The 16,091-nt window shown below is 52.5% G+C and overlaps 2 protein-coding genes across 2 annotated transcripts in view; both read left to right on the top strand.

Annotated features, from left to right (window-relative positions):
* LOC124477944 (MAP/microtubule affinity-regulating kinase 4-like) overlaps positions 1-1,935 on the top strand; it is a 27,003-nt gene extending 25,068 nt beyond the window's left edge. Inside the window, exon 11 of the mRNA XM_047036020.1 lies at positions 1,896-1,935. Coding sequence (XP_046891976.1) covers positions 1,896-1,935 — 40 coding nt within the window. The remainder of the gene's footprint in view (positions 1-1,895) is intronic.
* Positions 1,271-15,111, top strand: ccdc9 (coiled-coil domain containing 9). The gene is given in 18 exon segments (XM_047035467.1): positions 1,271-1,365; positions 1,896-1,954; positions 2,242-2,346; positions 3,048-3,197; positions 4,212-4,386; positions 4,510-4,656; positions 4,825-4,853; positions 5,104-5,187; positions 5,531-5,695; positions 5,951-6,129; positions 7,607-7,668; positions 8,956-9,073; positions 9,234-9,354; positions 9,463-9,635; positions 9,714-9,753; positions 9,755-10,073; positions 10,173-10,701; positions 13,088-15,111. Coding segments are annotated over 16 exon segments (2,097 nt in total). The 5' UTR covers positions 1,271-1,365; positions 1,896-1,951; the 3' UTR covers positions 10,400-10,701; positions 13,088-15,111.
* The last annotated feature ends 980 nt before the right edge of the window (positions 15,112-16,091 follow it).

Here is a 16,091-nt window from a genome sequence, read left to right as displayed (position 1 = left end):
CCCACCCCACACACACACACCACACACACACACACATACAGACTCTCTCACACACACACACATCCACAGTCATGTCTCACGTCTGCAGGTGGGCAGACAGTATTGGGGCAGTAACAGACTTTGAGCTCATCATGTCCAGTGTCAGTGAGCGGGTCAATACAGGCAGGTAACCGGAGCCTCCCCCCCCCCCCCCCCTCCCCTCCTAGACTGATACACCTGGATCAGGTGGCACGGGCATCAGTATCGCTCTCGGTAAACAAATGAACCACAAGGTCTGTGTTTTGCCTGACAACCAATTGGTTTGTTTTTGTCTGTGTGTGGTTGTTGATGTCTGGAGAGGAAGGGATGGGAGAGTAGGAGGAGGAAGGGGAGGGGGGAGAGGGGAGAGGAGGAGGAGGGAGAAGAGAGGAGGAGAAGAGGGTAGAAGAGGAGAAGAGGGGAGAGGAAGAGGAGGGAGAGCTTAACTACATAATGAAGTTCTGTTTATGTTGTAAAAAGTCAATGACAGTAGAAGAACAATGTTCATTAAATTCATGCTGTGAAGTAAAAACAGTCAACTGAGTGGATAATGCAATAACTGAATTACAACTTTACCCATCCAACCCAGTTCAGGAGTTACTCACCTGTTGTAGCTGTAAGGTACAATTATCCCCCTTTTTAATTATTAATCACAACTACCTCTGTGTGAGTACTAGGAATCTGTTCATTTATGATTAGTCATTTCACCCCTCAGGTCAGTTACCTGTCTCAAACAACCTTTCCCGGAGAGAGATACTGGCAGGAGAGAGAGCGCCCGCAAGGTGGAATGAACTTTGTGGCGGCCTTCTCTCCGTCTTTTGCTGGACACGATTACCCTCTAGTGGCCCGCCTAGATCATGACAGAATGGTGAAATATCACACAAATGTCTTGTGTTTATATTAGCAGCCAAGCCAGAATTGTATTTTTTGGAGGACCCATCTTAAAATTAGTGGGCCAAAAATTCTATTGAAAAAAATAAACACATATCAACAATTCCTTAATTTTTTCTTGTAAGTTATCAGAAATGTGGTGAAGCCGGACACGGGTCCTCTCGTGGCTACGCTACTGGTTTATATGTCGCAGGTTACGGCAGACAGAATACAAATTGCATAATTTCTGCCACGGCAATGACTGATGTATCTGAATTTAACAAAAGCGAACAATCTAAAATTGTTCAAAGTGTTATTCTTTAGCCTATCTCTTTAAGAAAGTGTTAGGGGTTCCTTATGGCAGGAAGTTGCGTCTGGTTTACAGGAAACGAATACGAGGACACATTGTCGTGGAACAGGAGTTGAAACATTGTAACGATCCACTGCTCACAGACTGAGAAGCCCACTTTGATTAAGGTAGTAACGCCGTCATACAATAAGATAAATGCGTCGTTTCAACCAGTACTGCTTAAGGTTTTATTACGGAATATATTGTTCATAGCCCCACAGCATAAGGCTTTGGTTTATTGATGCACCGCTGCATTCAGCCATGGCCCTGTTGTCTAGCGTAACTTATCCAGCGTCTGCAGAAAAACTACTTAAAACCGCTAAACTACTTCAGTGATATACGTTGTTCATGAGTTTATTCTAAAGCTTCGTTTTGAATACTTACTAACTGAAACTCCGAGGTCAAATAAGTTATTTAACAAGGCTGTGCCTTCGCCTTCTAATTGTAATAAGCTTAGAGGCTTTGAAAACGAATAAAGACTTATTAATTCAAGTAGGTTACACGCAACTTAATGTAATAGTGTAAATGATTTATTTGTGTGTCTTACCCGCTTAACAGGACACGCCATAACACCCAACGGACCATTTACATTGCGGTTTCGAAGTCTTAAGATGTCACGTTATTTTGTTTTGTTCTAAAGTCCTGTGTTTGTCACTAGGTGCACGAGGAAGGTTTTCAGACACAGCACCTTCACGTGAAGACAGGCTAAGAGCCATGGTGAGCTTTTTATATGCTAGTTTCACATCCATGGTTTTCTTGCAAATCATTCCTATGCCTTATGGTAATTTCATAAGTCAGTTGACTACTTGACCCAAATAACAATTGCTATTTATAGCGCTTAAAATGTTGTTGGTGTGTTTGTTCCAAAAGCAAAAGCACATGTTAACTACACACATGTTAACTACACACATGTTAACTACACGCATGTTAACTACATGCATGTTAACTACACACATGTTAACTACACACGTTAACCAAAATGGCGCCTTCATGCTGTTGAGCAGTCTACCGCGGTGGATCTGAAGACAAAGGAGGAGAAGGATGCCGAGCTGGACCGGAGGATCGAGGCCCTGAGGAAGAAGAACGAAGCGCTGGTCAAGAGATACCAGGTACGGAGGCCTGTGAGGGTCACACCTAGCGCTCACACAGTACGGAGGCCTGAGAGGGTCACACCTAGCGCTCACACAGTACGGAGGCCTGAGAGGGTCACACCTAGCACTCTCACTGTACGGAGGCCTGAGAGGGTCACACCTAGCGCTCACACGGTACGGAGTCCTGTGAGGGTCACACCTAGCACTCTAATGGTACGGAGGCCTGTGAGGGTCACACCTAGCACTCTAATGGTACGGAGGCCTGTGAGAGTCGCACCTAGCGCTCTCACTGTACGGAGGCCCTGTGAGGGTCACACCTAGCGCTCACACAGTACGGAGTCCTGTGAGGGTCACACCTAGCGCTCACACAGTACGGAGTCCTGTGAGAGTCACACCTAGCGCTCTCACTGTACGGAGTCCTGTGAGGGTCACACCTAGCGCTCACACAGTACGGAGTCCTGTGAGGGTCACACCTAGCGCTCACACGGTACGGAGTCCTGTGAGGGTCACACCTAGCGCTCACACAGTACTGAGGCCTGTGAGGGTCACACCTAGCGCTCACACAGTACGGAGTCCTGTGAGGGTCACACCTAGCGCTCACACAGTATGGATGCCTGAGAGAGTCACACCTAGCGCTCTAACTGTACGGAGGCCTGTGAGGGTCACACCTAGCGCTTACACAGTATCCCCAATGATGATGATGTCACTCTTTTCTACAGGAAATAGAAGAGGACAAAAAGAAGGCGGAGCAAGAAGGCATCGCCGTGACGACAGCCAGGAAGCCCCGCCCTCACGATGGAGAACCAGACAGGCGGAGGACAGATAAGGAGAACTTCACTGTGACCGTAGACCTGTCCAGGCCTGCAGGGGTGAGACACAACACACACACACACACACACACAGCACCCGCCACCTAATCAATCAATCTAACTTTTATTTATATAGCTCATACAAGGAGGCAACACGGTGCGCTTCACAGGGGGAAGGGAAGAGGGGGGGGGATACAAACGTGGATGTTAGTTTGTTACCAGACGTGTGGTGGAGGAGTGAACTGACCACATTACCTCAGCCTCTCTGATGACATCATCATGACATACTGCTTTCTATTCCTGCCAGTGGAACCAATCACAATCATCATTTACAGTCAGACCTATCATATATCTTGATTTCCTGTCAATCAGGCCAATGACTTGTTCCCATTTCCAGCCAATTCAATAGAGTGTGTATATCCACTTCCCGTTTTGACATTGCAAAGAGTCGTACCGTCCCTGTTTTCTTTCCCGGTGGGAGATTCATTATACATGTCCCTGACACGCGTGTCCCTGACTGGGCAGCCAGCTAGAGCAGAGAGTTGTGGGCTGGTGTAGCAAGATGTCCATCTCCAGAATAACAGCATCAGGGTCGTTAAGGACTCCAGCCTGTCTGTCACTGAGAGGAGGAGGAGAGATGATGGACGGCATCACACAGAGAACATGCTCTCTCTCTCTCTCTCTCTCTCTCTCTCTCTCTCTCTCTCTCTCTCTCTCTCTCTCTCTCGTGCTCGCTCTCTCTCTCTCTCTCGTGCTCGCTCTCTCTCTCTCGCTCTCTCGTGCTCTCTCTCTCTCTCTCTCTCTCTCTCTCTCTCTCTCTCTCTCTCTCTCTCTCTCTCTCTCGTGCTCTCTCTCTATCTCTCAGAGATCATGCAGTCTCTCCCTGTGTTTTTCCACCCAGCTGATTACAGCTTATCCTCCATGCCTCGCGCGAATGGAAAATCATTTCCAGTACACTTCCAATTGTGTAGAAAACATAATGGATGCATAGATGAGGCTTTCAGTTTCATACATGTTTTAATTGAGCATGGTCTTCCCCGGCTGTGTGATCACCAGTCCTTCTCCCCCCTGCAGGACAAGCGCTCTGTGATGAATGACTGGAAGAGCACAGGGCCCCCGAGGGGCAGGAGGACCTCAGAGGAGGGGGATGGTAGCCCCCCTAGGAGGGCAGGGTCAGGGCGTCTGGGGCGCGGCGGCCAGCGTGGGGGCGGGGCCCGCCAGGAGAGGAGGGAACCTCGCCCCGATAGAGAGCCTTGGTCAGAGAGAGAACCTCGCCCGGAACGAGAACCTCGCCCGGAACGAGAACCTCGCCCAGAACGAGAACCTCGCCCGGAACGAGAACCTCGCCCGGAACGAGAACCTCGCCCGGAACGAGAACCTCGTCCAGAGAGACCATACAAGGAGGGGGAGACAGGGGAGGGGCCTGGGATGGGCCGGAGGGGAGGGAGGAGAGGTGGAAGAGGAGGGAGAGAAGGGGGAGGCAGAGAGGGAGGAGGCAGAGAGGGAGGAGGCAGAGAGGGTGGAGGCAGAGAGGGAGGAGGCAGAGAGGGAGGAGGCAGAGAGGGAGGAGGCAGAGAGGGAGGAGGCAGAGAGGGGGGAGGCAGAGAGGGAGGAGGCAGAGAGGGAGGAGGCAGAGAGGGAGGAGGCAGAGAGGGAGGAGGCAGAGAGGGAGTTGGAGCGCCACAAGCAGGCTCTGGTGGTGACAGGAAGTCTAAGGTGAGTGTTTGTGTGTGTGTGTGTGTGACTCTAATACTGTCCAGTGATCAGCCATGTTTCATTAGCGTCTGGTGGAACTCAGCCTTCCCCAGAGATGGGGGTTTTAGGCTATAAAAGGTCAAATACATATATCTTGTTAAAAAAAAAAATCCTGTCTGTTTACCCCTCTTTCTCTTTCTCCCTCTCTTGCCCTCTCTCCCTCTTTCTTCCCCCCCCCCCTCTCTCCCTCTTTCCTCCTGTCTGTCTCCAGGAGTGGGAGGAGAAGAGGAGACAGAATATTGAGCAGATGAACGAAGAGATGGAGAAGATCGCAGAGTATGAGAGAGGCCAGAGGGTGAGACTCACATCGCAGAACCTAATGTGTCGTTTAATTACAAGAACTAGAAAAGTTATCCATACTACAAGTCCAACTAGATTTAAAATCTAAAAACAAGAAAATCACACTCCTTTTAGACGTACAGTCAGGGTGCAAAATAAAAATAACATTCCACCGGCCAAATGGCTAGTGAATGTTCAAACTTGACCAGCCACTCAATAGTTTTTAGGACTGGTGAGTATATAAGTTCTACTAGCCTCTTGCACATTTTACCAGCGTTTGGCTGTCCTGCGTACAGTTTTTTGGTGCAGATGAAGGTGTTGGTTAGTCCGTCAGACGGAGACTCTGGTTCTTTCCTCAGGGGGACGGAGACAGGCCCATCCGGAACTTTCTGGACGACCCTCGGCGCTCCGGTCCGGTTCCGGACATCGATCGCAAGGAGGGCAGCCGACGGCACGTCCGGAACTGGGGCGGGCTGGACTTTGAGAATGTGAAGACGGGAGCCGAGATGGAGAAGGAGTGGAGTGTGAGTCACATGACCCAAACGCGGTGCTGGGGTCACTTGACCCAAACGCGGTGCTGGGGTCACACGACCCAACGCGGGGCTGGGGTCACATGACCCAAACGCGGTGCTGGGGTCACACGACCCAAACACGGTGGTGGTCGTCAGGTTGAGCTGCGTCTCACCTGGCTGTACAGGAGGGTTACAGATGATGACTCGTGTCTGTCTGCATCCTGTATCCCCCTCCCCTCTCTTCTCCTGTCCCTCGTCCCCCTCCAGAGTCGGAGGCCGGGTCCTAAGGGAACAGACATGACCATGTCGATGACGGGGCGTGAGCGGGCTGAGTACCTGCGCTGGAAGAAGGAGCGTGAGCAGATCGATGAAGAGCGTCTGGCACGCCACCGCAACGCTACGGGCCAGTGGAAACGGGAGTGGGACGCTCAGAAGACAGACACCATGTGAGGGGGGGGGGACCAGAAGACAGACACCATGTGAGGGGGGGGGGACCAGAAGACAGACACCATGTGAGGGGGAGGGGGGGGGACCAGAAGACAGACACCATGTGAGGGGGAGGGGGGGGGGACCAGAAGACAGACACCATGTGAGGGGGAGGGGGGGGGGGACCAGAAGACAGACACCATGTGAGGGGGGGGGGGGCAGAAGACAGACACCATGTGAGGGGGGGGGGGACCACAAGACAGACACCATGTGAGGGGGGGGGGACCAGAAGACAGACACCATGTGAGGGGGGGGGGGACCAGAAGACAGACACCATGTGAAGGGGGGGGGGGGACCAGAAGACAGACACCATGTGAGGGGGAGGGGGACCAGAAGACAGACACCATGTGAGGGGGGGGGGGGGGGACCAGAAGACAGACACCATGTGAGGGGGAGGGGGGGGGGACCAGAAGACAGACACCATGTGAGGGGGGGGGGGGACCAGAAGACAGACACCATGTGAGGGGGAGGGGGGGGACCAGAAGACAGACACCATGTGAGGGGGAGGGGACCAGAAGACAGACACCATGTGAGGGGGGGGGGGGACCAGAAGACAGACACCATGTGAGGGGGGGGGAGACCAGAAGACAGACACCATGTGAGGGGGGGGGGGACCAGAAGACAGACACCATGTGAGGGGGGGGGGGGGGACCAGAAGACAGACACCATGTGAGGGGGGGGGGGGGGACCAGAAGACAGACACCATGTGAGGGGGGGGGGGGGGGACCAGAAGACAGACACCATGTGAGGGGGAGGGGGGGGGACCAGAAGACAGACACCATGTGAGGGGGAGGGGGACCAGAAGACAGACACCATGTGAGGGGGGGGGGGGGGACCAGAAGACAGACACCATGTGAGGGGGAGGGGGGGGGGGACCAGAAGACAGACACCATGTGAGGGGGGGGGGGGGGGGGACCAGAAGACAGACACCATGTGAGGGGGAGGGGGGGGGACCAGAAGACAGACACCATGTGAGGGGGGGGGGGGACCAGAAGACAGACACCATGTGAGGGGGAGGGGGGGGGACCAGAAGACAGACACCATGTGAGGGGGAGGGGACCAGAAGACAGACACCATGTGAGGGGGGGGGGGGACCAGAAGACAGACACCATGTGAGGGGGGGGGAGACCAGAAGACAGACACCATGTGAGGGGGGGGGGGGGACCAGAAGACAGACACCATGTGAGGGGGGGGGGGACCAGAAGACAGACACCATGTGAGGGGGGGGGGGGGACCAGAAGACAGACACCATGTGAGGGGGGGGGGGGACCAGAAGACAGACACCATGTGAGGGGGAGGGGGGGGGGACCAGAAGACAGACACCATGTGAGGGGGGGGGGGGGGTAGCTGTATTGGGTGTGTGTGTGTGTGAACAGTGACAGGGACGTAACGGAGAGAGAGCAGTAGATGTGACCAGGTGATATTTTGTCTTCACAGGTTCAAGGAGGATCCAGCTTTGGCCTCTGAAGGCAACACGCCTGACCAGGAAGGACGCAGAGGCAAGACACACACACACACAGTCCTACCCACACATATACCCCACACACACATACACACACATATACCACACACGCACACACACACAGTCCAACCCACACATATACCCCACACACACATACACACACATATACCACACACGCACACACACACAGTCCAACCCACACATATACCACGCACACATATACCACACACGCACACACACACAGACACACCTTAGACTGCTAGACTGCGTACAGCCCTGGCAGGTGCCCAGGGAACATCTGTACTGTCATGGTCCACTGGCACTAGAGTATGATAGTATTTGTGTATAGTCATTTGTGTGTGTGTGTGTGTGTGTGCATGTGTCCCTGTGTTTGTGTGTGTGTGCATCTGTGTGTGTGTGTGTGTGTGTGCATCTGTGTGTGTGTGTGCATGTGTCTCTGTGTGTGTGTGTGTGCATCTGTGTGTGTGTGTGTGTGTGTGTGTGTGTGTGCATCTGTGTGTGTGTGTGCATGTGTGTGTGTGTGTGCATGTGTCTCTGTGTTTGTGTGTGTGTGCATCTGTGTGTGTGTGTGTGTGTGTGTGTGTGTGTGCATGTGTCTCTGTGTGTGCATGTGTCTCTGTGTTTGTGTGTGTGTGCATGTGTCTCTCTGTGTGTGCATGTGTCTCTGTGTGTGTGTGTGTGTGCATGTGTCTCTGTGTGTGTGTGTGTGTGTGTGTGTGTGTGTGTGTGTGCATGTGTCTCTGTGTGTGTGTGTGTGTGTGTGTGTGCATGTGTCTCTGTGTGTGTGTGTGTGTGTGCATGTGTCTCTGTGTGTGTGTGTGTCTCTGTGTGTGTGTGTGTGTGTGTCTCTGTCTCTGTGTGTGTGTGTGCATGTGTCTCTCTGTGTGTGTGTGTCTCTGTGTGTGTGTGTGTCCTCCCCTTCAGCGAGGGGGCATAGCTCCTGTTCTGAGCCTCCAGGAGGCTGCAGGTTAGCCTCAAGCATGGGATTGTGTGTGTGTTATTGAAAAAATAACCTGGTTGTGTGTCAACATGGTCAGTCCCATTGTGTGTGCTGGTTTGTAGCAGTGACGCTGGCTGTGTAACTAGACTGGCTGTGTGTGTCGTACATGCAGGTGACCTCACACATCAAAGCTTCCTGGGAGCACTGATGCCACCTGCTGTAGTTGTGTGTTTGCTTTGGTTTGTCTTTGACACTTTGAACAAGACTGTGTTGATATTGCTGCGTCCCCCACCCTCCCCCACCTCCCCTATCATCCCTCTCCTCCCCTCTCCCTAAATCTGTGATGTCTCTCTCGTTCCTCAGATGACAGTAAACGCCCCCCCAAGGCGCCCACATTTGGAGACTTCCTGGGTCAGGGGCGTGGCCGGGAGGGTGGGCGTGGGGAGCGTGCCCGGGGGCGGGGTCAGAGCAAGAGTTACAGGTACGTCCTGACCCACCTTTTCCTCTCCTCTGGCTCTCATTGGAGGAGAAGATCTACTGGCCCTCCCACTTGACCTTGTTTGACCTCCTTTACAATTCTCCTTGGTGTGAACATGTGTGACCTGCAGAGGTTAACGTTTATGGCGGCTTCTCTGTTCCAGCATGCATGACAACCGCTGGGAGGGAGAGAGGGAGGACGAGGAGAAAGAGAAGAGCGACAAGCCCAAAAGAGAGGAGAGGACGAAGGTGGGAAAGAAGACCAGAGGCTCCACGTCCCAGAAGGTACGCTGGCAGAATAGCCTCTCCTCTCCCCAGGACTCGGCCCGGCCGGCAGCTCATCCTGAATGCCTTCAGATCCACTTTGAAAAGATGAATGTGTTGATCCCACAGGTGGGGGAGAAGAGTGGAGCAGGAGAGGAGGACGAGGACGAGTGGGAGGACGCCAGCGACGGGGAGGACGAGGAGGAGGAGATCTCAGGGGATGACGACTCTGAGGAGGAGGGCAGGAAAGACAGAGAGTCCCAGAAGGAGAAAACGACAAGGAAAAAAACCCAGACCGCCAAGTCCCCTACCTCCCCTCCCCCCCCCCTCCCTCCTCCTCCCCCCCCCCCCCCCCCCTCCTCCCCCTCCTCGGCAGCCAGCCCCAGACAGCAGCGCACCCCCCGGCCCAAGGTGCACATCCCCCCCCCCGCAAGCAGCACAGGACTCCCCGGAGGGGGCCAAGCCCCTCAGTCCCTTCACCCCCCTGGAGGGCCACCAGCCTGTGTCTGACTGGGGGGAGGAGATGGAGATGGTGTCACCACGCAGTAGCCTAGGAGAGAGCCCTCTGAAGCCCCCCAGTGCGGAGAGCAGCCCCCCCCAGGTCCAGAGCAGACCTCCCCAGGCCCAGAGCAGCCCCCCCCAGGCCCAGAGCAGCCCCCCCCAGGCCCAGAGCAGCCCCCCCCAGGCCGAGCCCCTGGAGAAGCAGGCATCGTCAGTAGAGAAGGCCGACGTACAGAGAGGTTGGTTGCTGTTTATAGATGAACACTAAAAACTCAATTTTTGTTTGGTTGCTTTGAGTAAAACATCCTCTTTCCTACCCCCCCTCCCCCCCCCCTCAGTGGTAGTTTCTGAACCGGCACCAGAGGACACCCCTGCCCTGAAGACATCAGCCCCAACACAGCCTGCCTCCAGCCCCCCCCAAGCCCCTGAAACAGAGGCCCCCTCGTCCTCTCCCCCTGCCAGCCCCAGCCCAGCCCCAGGCCTCCCACCTCAGGGTAACTGCGTCACACTAGCTCTCTTCACAGCTTGGGATGTAACTGGGTGTTTGAGGAAACGTCAATTCTGAAATGTGGTTTTCTTCTCTCGCAGACTCAGTGGAGGCCCCTCCCCCTGCAGAGACCACTCCCCCTGCGGAGGCCCCTCCCCCTGCGGAGGCCCCTCCCCCTGCGGAGGCCCCTCCCCCTGCGGAGGCCCCTCCCCCTGCGGAGGCACCTCCCTCTGCGGAGGCACCTCCCCCAGCAGCTGAGCTGGAAACGGACCAGACCCCACAGGCACCGGCCCAGGTAACCGGTGGTGACCCGGTGCCAGAGCCCGCCCCCTCCGGGCCGCAGGCGGAGAGCGAGTGCCCGTCTGAGCTGCCGTCCTCAGGTGCGGTCCACATCACTGACTTTGAGACAGTGGCTTTCTGTAAGGAGCCCCTGACTCCTCCCACTGGGCTCTAACCACACCCCTCCTCACTCCCTCTCCTCTCTCTCCCTCTGTCTCTCTCCCCCCTCTGTCTCTCCTCCTCTGTCTCTCTCCCTCTCCTCTCTCTCCTCCTCTGTCTCTCTCCCTCTCCTCTCTCTCCCTCTCCTCTCTCCCCCCCTCTGTCTCTCTCCCCCCTCTCCTCTCTGTGTGGTTCATCCCTCGTTCTTGGTTTTCGCTGTCGCTCTGTGGCGTTCACACCCTCCCTCTCTCCGTCTCTTCGAGTCATGATGTCCCTCCCTCGCCCCCCTCCTCCCAGGGAACGCTGCTCCCATGATGTCACTTCCCCTCGGTGGCATGACACAGCTGACCTGTCAATCACTCCCTTGCTATGTGATGCCCCTCCTTCCTGTTGTCTTCTTCTGTGGAATGAATGACGCACTAACCACCTGCCCTCCTCCTTCCCTCACACACACACACACACAGCATAATGTGACTGACTGGCTGACTGTGTTCAGCATAATGGAGAGATCAGAGACTGGGAGAGATCAGAGAGGAGAGATCAGAGAGGAGAGATCAGAGAGGAGAGATCAGCATGATGGAGAGATCAGAGAGGAGAGATCAGAGAGGAGAGATCAGAGAGGAGAGATCAGCATGATGGAGAGATCAGCATGATGGAGAGATCAGAGAGGAGAGATCAGCATGATGGAGAGATCAGAGAGGAGAGATCAGAGAGGAGAGATCAGCATGATGGAGAGATCAGAGAGGAGATATCAGCATGATGGAGAGATCAGAGAGGAGAGATCAGCATGATGGAGAGATCAGAGAGGAGAGATCAGAGAGGAGAGATCAGCATGATGGAGAGATCAGAGAGGAGAGATCAGCATGATGGAGAGATCAGAGAGGAGAGATCAGCATGATGGAGAGATCAGAGAGGAGAGATCAGAGAGGAGAGATCAGCATGATGGAGAGATCAGAGAGGAGAGATCAGCATGATGGAGAGAGAAGGGTTGTTTCCCCCCTCCTTGTTGAGGACTGATCTCATCTTGCACGTCACCCATCTCCTAATGTCTCTTAGCTGACAGATGGTCATTAATCTCCTCTCATCTCCCCCTCTCCTCTAACCTCCCCTCCTGTCCTCCCCTAACTTCTCCTGTCATCTTCTACCCTCTCCTCCTCTCCTTCCTTCTCTTCCCCTCAACCCTCCACTCCTCTCACCTCCCCACATCTCCTCTCTTCATCTCTTCAGTCTGAGTCTGTTTCTAATCAGGCTAGCTAATGACTGTGTCCAGGATGTGGCACAGGGAGGTTCAACACTTCTCCTCGACGGATCACATTACACTCCCTCTCTGGCTTTTTGTCTCTCTTTTTTTTTGTCTCGTCCTGTAAATCTGTTCCTTTATGAATCTCTCTCTTCTTGTATCTCTCTGTCTTCTACATTTAGTCATTTAGCAGATGCTCTTATCCAGAGCGATTTACAGTAATACAGGGACATTCCCCCGAGGCAAGTAGGGTGAAGTGCCTTGCCCCAGGACACAATTTCATTTGTTATGAGGAATCGAACTGGCAACCTTCAGATTACTAGCACGATTCCCTAACCGCTCAGCCAGCTGACTCCCCTTCTGTCTTGGTCTCTACCTGTTTTTCTTTCTCTGTATTTCTCTCTCTCCCCTCCATCTTTGTCAGGTCAGGGCGGAGGGCAGGAAATGAAGGCAGGGGCGCAATTAACGACTAAAAAGCTTTTATGAGGAAATCGTTGCGGCTGGGGAGAGGCTGGGGAGAGGGTGGGGAGAGGGTGAGGATGGAAGGCGAGCCTCACAAGTGCTGCTGTGATTCAATAAGGACTGTTGCTCTGATGGATCTTCATTACAGATGTTCCTGAGTGCTAGGAGGAGGAGTGAGAGAAGGAAGAGGGATGTGTGTGTGTGGAGATAAGAGATGGGGCAGTGGCAGGGTGAGGCAGTGTTGCGGGGTGACCAGGAACAGATGACATCGGATAGGTGGAGGGGAGGGGGGGGGAGACGGAGATGTCAGGGAATCTAATCAGCGTTAAAAACAGGCCCTCTGAAGTGGGCTCGCGGCCGTGTCCGCTGGCTGTCAGGAGGCGTTCCGTTAACGAGCGACGCTCCCTCTCCTCGTGTCGACACCGTGTGTGGCTTCACACCTCATACTGCACCAAGCACAGCCATCTGCCCCCTCCCTCACCCCTCCCTCACACCATCTCTGTCATCTCCTGTTTGTCAGTCGGCATAGTGATGCGCATGCTTCTCATCCAATCAGATCAATCGAGTGGGGGATCAATGACCAATGACGGTGTGTGTGTGTGTTGTTTTCATGTGTGTGGTTCCAGCGGGAGAAGAGCCGTCGTCCTCCTCCTCCTCCTGTACTCCCAGCTGAGGCGCACAAGACAACACAGTGACTCCCTTCTCCTCCCCCCCTCCTCCCCCCCCCCCCCTCTGCTCTGTTGACAGGCTGAGACGTGAGCTCATCTGGACAAACTGACTTTCCACTGCTAGTGGTTTACAGAGGCTGGAGGAGGAGAGGAGGAGAGGATGATACCACACCTCTTTCTCAGTTAGCTTGATTGAGGCCGTCAGCTTAGACTAAAGAGGAGGAGCCAAGTAGCTACCTGGACCCTAAAACACACACACACATACACACACATACCCCCTCACATACACACACATACCCCCTCACACACACACACACATACACACACACACACACACTGTCTCCTCCTGTTCCTCTCCCTCCCTCTCTTCTCTCTTGTACCTTCTACACTGTCAGGTTCCAGTCAGTCTGCCACACAGAGAAAGAACCGGGTTCTAACACAGGTGGAACCGAACCTGCTACCTTGTTATAGTGGCGATGATGATGATGATGATGATGATGATGGTAAGCGACAGTGAGGATGGTGTGATGTGTCACCATGTTGTCCTGACACATTTTTTAATTGAGTTTTGATGAGTTTGTGTGTTTGTTATATTAGTGTGGGATGAGTCACTGCTTGGTTTGGGTTCCCACCGTGTGACCGCACCTCAACACAACTGCTTTCCAGAAACACCCTCCTTCTGCTCCTGTTAGTTCAGGGATGGAGACTGACGGGGAGATAATGGGTTGTAATGCCCGCAGTGATGTTCCTGGAAGCGGGCATTATTTAGCATGAGAAACAGTACAGGGGAACATCGTCTAGAATAAATGTTTACATGAGCTTGATCGCAGCTCAAAGTGTTTCATTAGGCCACACCCTCTCTCCCCTCTCATTCTATCAATAGATAATGTGTGGGTTATCTGTCTATAAAGTTTGTATTGACCGTTGATCACTCATATGGAACAAAGTCATTGAACTGAGGTTCAGATTAACAATGTACAGAGCCCCTGTTATCACCTAATCATGGACACGACTGTAAATATGAATGTGGAAAGAGCGTTTTTAGTTGTCAGTTGATAATTATGCTATCACATCAGGAGTATTTGTTCGTTCGTTTTTTTTCTATTTCTTTTTTATCTTCTTTTGAAATGTGATTGTGATGCAGTGACTGTGAAGTGAATGCAGGTGTTAGTAACATCTAATGCGGGTTAAGGCTGTCAGTCTAGCGTCTTGTCGCATCGCATCTGTGACTGACGGGGCTCGTGGCTGTTCACGTGCTGTCGTTTTCACTAAGGGCTGACACGAGGTGTCGCTTATCTCAGCCGCCGAGAGTTTTGGGATTTTTCTTGTTTTTAAGTTGGCCTTTTCACAGCATCATGAAATTGTTGTAAAAACGAATAGTCTCAGATGTTGATGTTTAAACTCTGATCAACCTTTGCTTTAATTTTTAATTTTCCAAAAGAAACAATGATGAAATTGTGAGTGGATGAATACATGGTAACGTGAGGAACTGCAATATGTACAGTTTTTAAAATGCAACTGAACATTCCAAGGTTGTCTGAAGACGTACGAAAAAGTTAATTTCTTTGTAACTTGCTTTGTTTTTATTTCAGTTTATGACGCGTGATTGTATAGACTATAGACCTTCGGGCATTACGTTCAACCTGCTTTAGGCTACCTGTCTTCCGGTTGCACCAGAAAACTGCTTTATGATGTTTTTGGTTTTAATTTGCCTTCAGAATGGGATGGCATATCCCGATTTAGCTTAATTTAAAACGATTCTTCACTGTAGTTTCCAAATGAATCATTGTCCCTATAAGATGCCACCCTCCACCTTTTTAAGAACACTTCAGTCATCGAAGCAAGTTTTTAAACGGCTTTTCTTCCTAGAAAGGTAAATGTGTCATTTACTTGTCATCTTATCTAATATGCACGTCAAATGTATCACCTTGGTTTAATTTTGCTTTTGAGTTCTGGTATCCAATAAATGTATTTGTCTGGTTGTCAGTGAATGCGTCAGTGATTTTAAACATTTTGAAGCACTTGTGCGCGTTTGTAGACAGTTATTCAAGCACCAGCAGCTGATGCACTCGGGTTTGGGGCTTCTACCTGCGCACGGATTCAACTGTGCTGCTGGACCAAGTATGTTAGTATGCAGTGTTTTTTTAATGCAACTGTTTGGACAGAAATGTGTAACATTACCGGTATTCCCACTTGATCACGCTCGAAATTTTAGCTTAATAAATACTGATTTCTGTGTGGCACCTCCGTTGCATATTTGGGGACAGCTGTAGATCTGCAACATGATACCTACAATCAATGTTCAGTCTGGTTTACGCTCCGCCCTGATTGATCCGTATATATTGAGGAGCTTGATCCGGCCGGCGCGCACCGACGACAACGACCTTCCTCACGGGATAACGGAAGCCTATCGTCCCACGTCAATCCCAGGAGCAGCAACTGCGTTGTCAACAGTGCAGGCGGGCTGAGAGGAAGGGCTGCCTGTTTGGTCTCCGGACACGCTGAAGAACAGACTACATTCAGCGCAAGAATACAAGAACATACCCATTGTAAAATGAAGGCGAACAAACAAGTTTCTTCTACCGGCGCCGGGGTGAAGCAGAACGGAGACATGCAGAGGAGGCCGAGTTATCCTGGCGACCAGCGGGTTAAACATGCCAACATTGCCACCAAGATTTGGGTTAAAGTGGCGATGGCTATTGCGTATTTCCTATGCATATCCGTATCAGCGTTCGTCCTTGTAATCTACTATGTGTTTTTCTGGACACCGGATGCGCCTTACAATGTCACGGGCATAGCAGCACCGAACCGCACAGTGTGCAACTCAAGGTTATAACTAAGTGTGTTCATCAGGCGCGAGGTTAGGAGTTCCCATCCTTTATCCCGCACGCACAGTTTCGAGATGCGCTCGAGGACTCCTGGACATAGGGCATGCACGCGCTGCATCAGTGCACCTTCTTAT

This window comes from Hypomesus transpacificus, chromosome 15, assembly GCF_021917145.1.
Source record: "Hypomesus transpacificus isolate Combined female chromosome 15, fHypTra1, whole genome shotgun sequence".
Classification (NCBI taxonomy): domain Eukaryota; kingdom Metazoa; phylum Chordata; class Actinopteri; order Osmeriformes; family Osmeridae; genus Hypomesus; species Hypomesus transpacificus.
Note: the sequence above shows the minus strand (reverse complement) of the source record. Positions and strands in the feature narration are given on the sequence as shown.